This window comes from Drosophila sulfurigaster, chromosome X (assembly GCF_023558435.1).
Source record: "Drosophila sulfurigaster albostrigata strain 15112-1811.04 chromosome X, ASM2355843v2, whole genome shotgun sequence".
Taxonomy (NCBI): Eukaryota; Metazoa; Arthropoda; class Insecta; order Diptera; family Drosophilidae; genus Drosophila; species Drosophila sulfurigaster.
This window is the reverse complement of record NC_084885.1, coordinates 6,737,091-6,746,528: the sequence shown is the minus strand read 5'-3', so window position 1 is coordinate 6,746,528 and position 9,438 is coordinate 6,737,091. Positions and strand designations below refer to the sequence as shown.

At 36.8% G+C, this 9,438-nt stretch overlaps 2 protein-coding genes across 2 annotated transcripts; both read left to right on the top strand.

Annotated features, from left to right (window-relative positions):
• The first annotated feature begins 2,406 nt into the window (after positions 1-2,406).
• On the top strand, positions 2,407-3,378 carry LOC133848887 (uncharacterized). The gene has a single exon (XM_062284618.1). The coding sequence runs from the start codon at positions 2,603-2,605 to the stop codon at positions 3,176-3,178; it is 576 nt and encodes a 191-aa protein (XP_062140602.1). The 5' UTR covers positions 2,407-2,602; the 3' UTR covers positions 3,179-3,378.
• A 1,994-nt stretch (positions 3,379-5,372) lies between these two features.
• On the top strand, positions 5,373-7,499 carry LOC133848311 (uncharacterized). Its single transcript, XM_062283809.1, has 2 exons — positions 5,373-5,434; positions 6,402-7,499. The coding sequence occupies exon 2, from the start codon at positions 6,402-6,404 to the stop codon at positions 7,254-7,256; it is 855 nt and encodes a 284-aa protein (XP_062139793.1). The 5' UTR covers positions 5,373-5,434; the 3' UTR covers positions 7,257-7,499.
• The last annotated feature ends 1,939 nt before the right edge of the window (positions 7,500-9,438 follow it).

Sequence of the window (9,438 nt, the reverse complement as noted above, 5' to 3'; positions counted from 1 at the left end):
ACTTTTCTGCCACACTCTCGCAGCCAGCAAAAATTGTTAATTGAATGCATTTTCGGGGTGCGCAATGTTTGCCTTTTACTGAAATGAGGTGCCCCATCTACAGCTACAGCTACAGCTACATCTGCTGCTTCTTTTCGTAACTCGTAAATCAGTGCACTCAAATGAACACTGCAAGTTGCACCTATGTAACTTTTTATCGATCCGGTAAGAGTCTTATATTCATATACTAATTGTTGAGTTGAAACTCTAATGAATAAATGATATTATTCTTATGTCTATCGATTTGCTATTCGCATTAAGCGCATTAAGCATAGTTGCTGAATAGTTTTGGCCCCCATTTGTACATCTGTTTATATTCACATTGGTCCTGCAGGCATTTATCATACATAAAGGGATTTGTTATTGGCTAGAACAGAGAAAAGTTCAAAATCAGCTGGCTGTTGCAAGTTGCACTTAGCATGCTTCAGCTATTGTGAATGTGTGTGTGATGAATGGGAAACCTTAAAGGTCGGCACTAAGCCTCACAAAAGCCATTCATGCTGCAACTGATAGCAGGGCAAGCTGCCAAACTGGGCGTGGCACCTTTTGCACTTGAATGAAGTGCAAGCCAAAGAAGTAAAAAGCCCGAAAATAAAAGCAAAGCCAGCTGCAGATTTTGCAATACATATATTCTATAGTAAAAGCCGAAGCTAACGAGATTTGATGAATTGCAAGTCTCTGTGAATGGAAAACTGCAAGGAAAACTGTGCGTGAACAGCGCGGAGAGCGTCCAAGCCCAAGCCCAAGCCCAAACTCAAGCCAAATCCCTTAAGGAAAAAACCCATTAAGTGGTTTTACTCAGCGAACAAAAAAATAAAATAAAAAATAAGTGGGAGACGCAGTGCACAACAACACAAGTAACAACAAGTTGACATAAAAGGCGTTCGGAAGCAGCCAGAGCCAGAGCCAAAGCCAAACTCCATTCCACTTCACTATTCGATAGACAGACAGATAAATGTATAGATAAGTTGTAGATGGGCAAAAGAAGCACGTGGAGTTGAGGCACAAAGGACATCTTGACGAATTACTTGCCAGCTGTGTAACCTCTGCTGGACTGCTGTCCAGCTGTTGTGCAAGTTGCACACTGTGGACTATGGAGTGACTGACTGCAAGGAAATTTAATTTGACCAACATTTTCATGCTGTTGATGAGGATTTATGACTGCCTTCCTGTCTGCCAGGTGCAGCAGGATATGCTCGGTGAGTTATTGTAAAAGTTAAAGCACTTGGCAAAGGGTTAAAGCAACACTTTTATTTTATTCCATAAGCACTGAGATGATAAAGTGCGGCAAGGAAAAGCGCAGTGAAAAAGATGCTCAATGAAATGCGGAGCTGCGGTAGAGTAAGTTTTTGCAATTCTTTAAATTGAATAAAGTTAAATGATAAATATCTACTAAACTACTGTACAAATTTATTTATTTCTTTACTCTTTACAATAATACAAAACATATGTTTTATGACAACTATTCAAACATGATCATGAAGACTCCATATTGCAGCGAGTTAGCTTAATGCTTAATAAATATATCACCATATGGTGTTATTTAAGCCTCTTAAAAACTCAGGATAACGCAGATAAGATCCTAAAAATAATAAATATAATAATGTTATTTCATAAAATATAATAATTTTGAACAAATTGCATTACTTTCAAATTCTAAAATATACAAAAATAATAATATTGTAAATCAAATATATTACGCCTTCTCTATCTACTCTTGTATTTAGAATTATATTAGTATATTCCACAAATTAAAATAATTATAAAAATAAACTGTAGAGAAGAATGTAGACTAAAAATAAAATAATAAAACTTTTAATCGAGCTGCATAAACAGAATCGTAAAAATCTTCTCTAATAAATACATTAAAGTAAAATCAAATAAATTAGATCCTACTTACTTAAGTTCATCATATATTTATTTATTTATTTACAATTCAAAAGTAGTGTATCAAATATATTATGGCTACTTCCATATCTTTACAATAGCACTGTAGCTTTATATAATAAATAAAATATTTAAAAATAAACGTTATATTTTATTATAACAAAATAATCCAAAAAAAAAGAAAACACTATTGATCATAATTTAGATTATAAACAGTACAATAAAACTGGAATCGCAATCGCATATGGTAAATCATATGCGAAAGTCCTCTATTTAAATTTTGATGAATTGCTATACGATTGTTATTGCATCACTTCCAGGCAAAAAAAAAAAATGCCTTGGAATTGACCAGCTTTTGCCAATAAAAAATGAAAGTAAACAGGCGACTAATCCAACTGTGCCGGAGTCACATCAATGGAAATGCTTCGAGAAAAGTCAGGAAAGCGAAATGAATTGAAAAAAAGTGTTGCCTTGATTTCAAAGCCAGTTTTGAATGCCACATCCGAGTAGTTGTGTTTATTTTTAGTAACATACACTCCAAATTCAAATTGAAAAACTACGATGCACGGCTGACACTTGGCACCGCACAAAGATTGACAGAGAGAGGTAGAGGTAGACAGAGACAGAGGCGGAGAAAGAGAACGTGTGGGAGTCATAAAGGAAGATAAAACTAAGAATGGAAGGACTATCGATGTCAGCTCTGAGCATGGCCATTCTCCTACACTCGGTCATGGGCGTCTCATACTATTTTCTGCTCGCCCGCTGCTCGCCGGCTCCTTTGCTAGGCAGCTGGCTGTTTGTGGCATGCATCGGTGCTGTGCTGCAAGCGGTGCACATATTTCCGCAATGGTGTCGCAATTGCTCGATCCTCTTCCGCCTGGCCATGGAGACGCTAATCTGCTGCCTAACACTCGATCTGATGCTCACGAAATTGTGGTGCCGCATTGAATCGTTATGCCATTGTGCCATCATTGGCATCCTGCAGCTGCTGGTCAACGACGATCACACCTTTGCCGCCTGCGAATATTGGCTGTTGGGTCTTATCACCAGCGTCATTGGTTGCTGTCTCCTCTGGCTGACACTCTGGGCCACCGCATTGCCCAGCAAACTTCATCTGGGCTACAGCAATTGGCAGCGCAGCGTTAAACGATCAATGCATCATAATCTTTGCCACTTGGCTTTTGGCTCAACAGATCTGCATAGCAGCCGGCCAGTGCGATGTGAGGAGAGCCAAGAAAGCTTTGTCAGCTGAGTGTGAGCAGCTCAGTCACATCAATCACATTTCAAGCACTCTCATCTGACTTCAATTGACAACAATTTGGCTATGCACCTCTTTCCCATTTTCCCTTCAAGTTGGACATTGCTGCTAAGACAAAATTTTACCATATTCCTATAGATGATGAGTTCTTAAATTATTGATTTAAAAATACAATTTTTACCGAGTTAAAAACATTTCTTTTGTTTTATTTTTGTTAACATGAAAAAGTTCAGAATAAATTTCAGTCTGAAGTATTGGTTGAAATTAAAGAAAAGGAGAGAGGACAATGTTTTTCATTATACATAAATAACGCACAAATAAAACTTGTAAGCTATTTTTAATTAATGGAATAACTCTGAGTAAGAAATAATAAAATCGAGAAAAAATCGGGATAAATTGCAGATCCTAAAAAAAGACAGACGGCAATAATTGCAATGAAAAAAAATGCATATATATATATATATATATATATATATATATATATATATATATATATATTTTTTTTTTTATATGTTTTATATAATTATTCACATTTAAATTTCACTAAAAAAAATAATAAAAAGCTTTCCATTTATAATATAATGATTTTCGACCCATCGTCCCATAAAAAATAAAAAGATGAGATTTTACTAAAATCTTTTGAAATTGGAAAACAATTATATTATTTTGCATTACTGCATGCATTTTTAAATCTATTTCCCGTCAATATTAAAATGCATTATAAATTTGCTTTTGCAATTCCTTAAATATTTTTATAATACAATAGAACAATTGTTGCAAAAAAATAACAAAAATGTCAAAACGTAACTAAAATCTATTAATTCTAACTATTTAACTGAATATTGTATTTTCAATATTTAATATATTTTATCGTTATGAAAAGATCTATTAATAATACTGATCTTGCCTTTTGTTAGAGAATAATCTTCGACTTTTCGAAAAAATATGTTACTACTATTAGTATAAAGAAAAATGTTACTAATAACTTTTTGAATTATAAACTGATAATATTGTTTTAAAATAATGTTCAATTTAGTGAATTGAACTCAATATTTTATGTATTTTATTGTTATGAGATGAATCCATTACAAATTTGCTTTCCACTAATTTAAAAAGATATTTACCTCGTAAGCGTGATTTTTACCCCAGATAAGGAATTGCAAATTGTCGCCACGATTACTAAATCAATGTGTGCGACGACCTTGCTGTTGGTTTTTCTTCAACGTCAAACGGCAAAACAGCAAATAAAACAAATTGGGAAAGCATATTTGTTGCTGCAAAAGCAGACAAAACAGAAAGAAAGAAAGACAGACAGACAGACAGACAGACAAAAAAAAACCCGTTTAACCGTATCATGGCCATGTGGCAATGCGGAAGACATCCGCGGCACAAGCGTCTAATTGTGGGACGAGGCGGAGTTGCCTCCCCATTTGTTTTAGCATGTTTCGGAAGACGGAACCAAAACGCCGCCAACAAGTCCGTAAGGTGGCCTTCACACAAAAGATACCCTGGAAAATGCCACCAAACTTTGCGGCTGTCGAGTGAATGAACGAATTGAAAATGCGATTCTGCAATTAAGTAGAGTAATAATTATGCCTTTGCCTATGAAATTCGCAGCTTAGCTCACAGCAGATAGGGTATTTAATATAACAACTAGTTAGCTAATGAGTTAGTTACCTCTGAGTAACGCTGAGTGGTAAACTTGAACTTGAAACATGTCTAAAATGAATAATGATGCACATGCCACAATGTGCACAGAATGTGCAACGTTGCAAATGCTTTTGATTTCCACGTCAAGGCCAACAAAGCAAAATATAAACAAAAACCACTAAAAAGCGACACGCAAAGGCGCATTGTTGTTGAAACATTTGTAAGTAAGTAGCTAACAGCTTCGCCTGCAACATGTGGCATGCTTTGGTTTAACTGCTTTTAATGGCAATTGAGGAAAATTGCTGCCTGCAGCTGCCCGCACAGCAATCCTCTTGCTTGGCAACTTGCAGCTCTCCTGGTTGAGTGGCTGCTGCCTGGTTGGCTCCGCTTGGTCAAGTGGTATAAAAGCCGCTAAGCTAGCATCAATGACGTTAATCAAACCGCGTCGCTTGACAATCGCAGCTCGCTGCAGCAAAAAAGTGCAAGTGTTTTTCGCCAATCACAACAAATCGAAACGCAACGAATCCAAATATAACAATTCAACAACAATCATAACAAGATATTAGTTATAAACAAACGCCCCAAGAAAACAAAGCAAAGGTGAAGCATTCAGTGTTGTTTATTTATTTTTAATTTTTTACATTTTTTTTTGTTATTTTATTATTGTTATTGTTTTTTTTGGGAAGACAGTGTTTGCGCCTAAACATAAGCATAATTGTTATAAAACTACAAATTAAAAAACCAAAAATATAAATACAATAACAACAACAACAACAAGAGAGCGCAACAAGTGAAAGTGAACTTCAGTCCAAAATATTGTGTTGTCCATTCATGGAATTTTTGGTGGTTATGCTTACACACATTGTTGTTGTTACTTTTATTTTCACGTATTTAAGCCAATCTTCGCACAGAACATGGCAGCCAACACATCAGGGCTTGGCCCCAAAATGAATGAGACCCAAAGACGAAATTAACACTCAAAAAACAAAACCAAACCCAAAAAAAAAAAAACATAAATGTAAAACACAAACGAATACGAAACGAAACCAAAAAGTTCGCTTACACTTACAGCTCAGTTATATCTTTTATTTTTTGGGGGCAGGGCAAAGGTTGAGCTCGTGTGCCAAAAATTAAACTTGAAATAGTTTATCTTACTTAACTAGTTGTCTTATATAAGTTTTAATTAAGCCAAGCAAACGGCCAGACTTGAACAATTCATTCATTTTATCCAATCGATGTAACCTTTGTACTAGATACAGAGAAGGAAAAGTATGTTACTTTAACTGGTTTGATTTTTGTTAATAGTGATAAGAGGATTAAAGTCAATATATTTACTACAAATTTGTTCATAAAATTAATGCAAAATTTGTAGCAAAAACTTTCAACATAAGAGCAAAAAATGCGATTATAAAATGAATGCGAGTTTAAAATAAAATGTAGTATTTATAAATGCAACATTTTTATCAAAATTGTATTTGAATGCATAATTTTATATTACAATTATTAGTTTACTATCAATCCTTATTCTTTTTAATACACCCGCTTTAATCTCCATACTTTGTTGCAGATGCTGTGCCAAAGCCATAGTATGCTTCTGCTGGCCCAACTGCTGCTGCTGCCAATGCTGCACGCTCTTCCCGTCTCCAGTCCCGAGATTGCCAACAAATCAAACAAGTCACCGAACAGCGTGCTCGCTCAGCAGCAGACACAACAGCTGAAAACGAGCAGCTCCGGCGGTCAGGATGCGCATCTCAATTCGTTGAGTGCCTTTGCCAGCAGCTACGACAGCCTCGCCTCGGCTCAGGCCCAAGCGCAATTGCAGCCAACGGCTGAGATCGGATTCAAGCCCTCGTACAAGATGCCCGAAATGGAGACGAACTTCACGCCCATGCAGGGCAGCGATTCTGCCACTTTGTCCAACATGCCCAGCACACCGATGCTGATGCAGTATTTGCCAGCACAGACGCTTCAGGATGGCAGCGGCACCGTACAGTATCTGCAGTTGATACCCACGCGTCCCATCATTGTGCCCATCAGTCCGTTTCTAACGGCAGCCGCAGCATCCAATAATGGTGGCGTTCAACCACCGCCGCCACAACTCAACCCGAATTTGGGGGCAACACCCGACTTTGCCACACGCAGCTCAGCGGTGCAGCTGAGCGCTTTGCCCGCCAACACTGGAGTCACTGGGTTGCACTATGCCGCTGCCGGGCTGCAGGGCTATGCGAATGCCATTAGTCCGGTGGCTGGGTATCGCAGCAGCTATCGTATTAATCGCGAAACCAAGGACAAACACTTTCCGCCCACGTTCAGTCTCAATATGAACGAGTATCTGCCATCGGGGGCGGGGGGTCATGATACGGTCACAGCGGGAGCAGCATCGCATCCTCATACCCATCTCTATATCCGAGCCAGGCCATAATGTTATGATTGTTGTCGTCGTTCAAATTCAAAGCACTCCAAAGCCAAGTTTGTTGTTTAAGTCTTTTGTTTTTTTTTTGCTCCCCTTAGCTCTTAAGAAGCATAATTGTCATATTATTGAATGGCCACGAATAAATTATAGACCTTAAAAGCCAGAGAGTGCTCAACTCGTAAATACCCTATAATCATTGTTATATATTTTACATTACATTCATTTTGTAAACTTCTTAAAAGAATAAATCTGTAAATCATAAATGTACTTATATAAATGTTTGCTCTAATTTTTTCTGTGCCCATCTAAATATTTACCTGACGACACGTTAATTGTACGGTATAATTGTTACAGCGCGTACTACGCATCTATTACAAAACCAACAAATTGGCCAAGAAAGGTAAATAAACAAAACAAAGAAGTAAACAAAATACGGAACAAGGTCGTCGCAAGATATCACGACGCCCGCCTTACAGAATGCATTTCCATTGTTTAAGGGCGTTTCTCAGCTTTTTGGTTTTTTATTTTCTTAAGTTTTTTTTTTGTGAAAGTAAACACAGAAATTTCACGCCCGTTCCGGAACAGTCGTGGGTAATAGTTGGGCTTACTTTACGCATATGTGTCAGTCAAAATAACGAAAAAAAAGAGCGAAGCCAAGACATTACGTTGGCAACCTTGAAGTTGCGTCAGTCAGTGCATCAGTTAAGCAGCAGTTAGTCGGCCAATTGGCCACTCGCCCAGAGCTAAAAGCATTTTGGAGCCAGACGCAATCGTGTATTCCATATTCATCCATCTAATTGTCACATTTTGACAAATTCATTTGGCATTACAAGAGCTTTCATTACCACTCCATCTTGCACTCAACTAAGCATATTCAAAAGCTTCTTTCACTTGTAACATTATGTGGAGCAAATGCCACGGGGCGTTTCAAATGAAAAAATCCAACACACAGATACTCTACAAAATGTCAAATTTGTTACGAAATGGAAAACTTATTGACTGCTCTTGAATTTCTTTATGATCTGAGATGCTATTAACATTTACTTTTATTATATCCAAATTATTTTATATGAACTGTGATAATAATACTATAATTATTAATGTAAGGAATATAATATAACATTTAAAGCTATAAAAAGGTATTTGCTATGATTAGCCATAATTAAAATTTGAATAACAATAAAATAAATTTATTTTCTACGATTATGCAAATAAGTTTAATTATTATGAAATTGTTTAGTTAATGCCAGCTTGATATTTTTATTTAATACTTATCACAAATGAATCTGTAGTTTTAGAAATACATTTTATTATTCACAAAAGTTCAATAATATTAATAATTATTATGTTGAAAGTATTTAATTTTCGCTTGATATTTATAATGGACAATCTACAAGCTTCAAAACTGTGTTAACATTGAACTGTAAATTCCTTTTTAAAATATTTATATTTATAATTGATCACAAATGAATCTTAAATTTATTTAAACATAAATTTAAATATTCAAAATTGCAATGCTCAATACTCTGAATATAATTTACAAACTCCTCATCCATCACTATCATATTTCTACTGACATGCATCAACTTGTCTGTCACTTGTGATATGCCCAAACACGCATTGAGTGCGGCACAAAATCGATGAGCATTACATGCCACATCGATGTACATATTGCCACAATTAACTTTCGAGCTCAAATGGCGATGATGACGCCCCGTGGCGTGCCCAGCATTTGTTGCACCGTCTTGTGGGGGGCCCCAAAAACTCTAAAAATGGGAAAACTCGATGGTTTGTGGATGGGTCTGATTAGGCGAGAGAGCAACTTTTGACTGGCCGTCGAAGTCGAAGTTAAAGTGACTTTAACATTGGCTCCAGGGCGGAAGTGAACGGTTGGTGCTATCTTTGCCTCTTTTTGAGTGGCAGGGGCAACAGCAACAACAGCAACAACTGTACTCGTATGTAGTTCAATTAATGGTCATGTTTCTGGGATGCTTTCAATGCTTGTCGCAAGTGTGTTTGCGGTGCTGCTGCTGATGATGGGGGGGGGCTGAGGCCGCCCATGGCTGAAGTTGTTATAACACTTTTAAATGCGTAAATTAGCTTTGATGATTGTTGTGCTCTCGTTGTTGTTGTTGCTGTTGTTTTGTTGGGCGGTATTTGAATTTGAAATGAATTCAATTTGAATATCCAC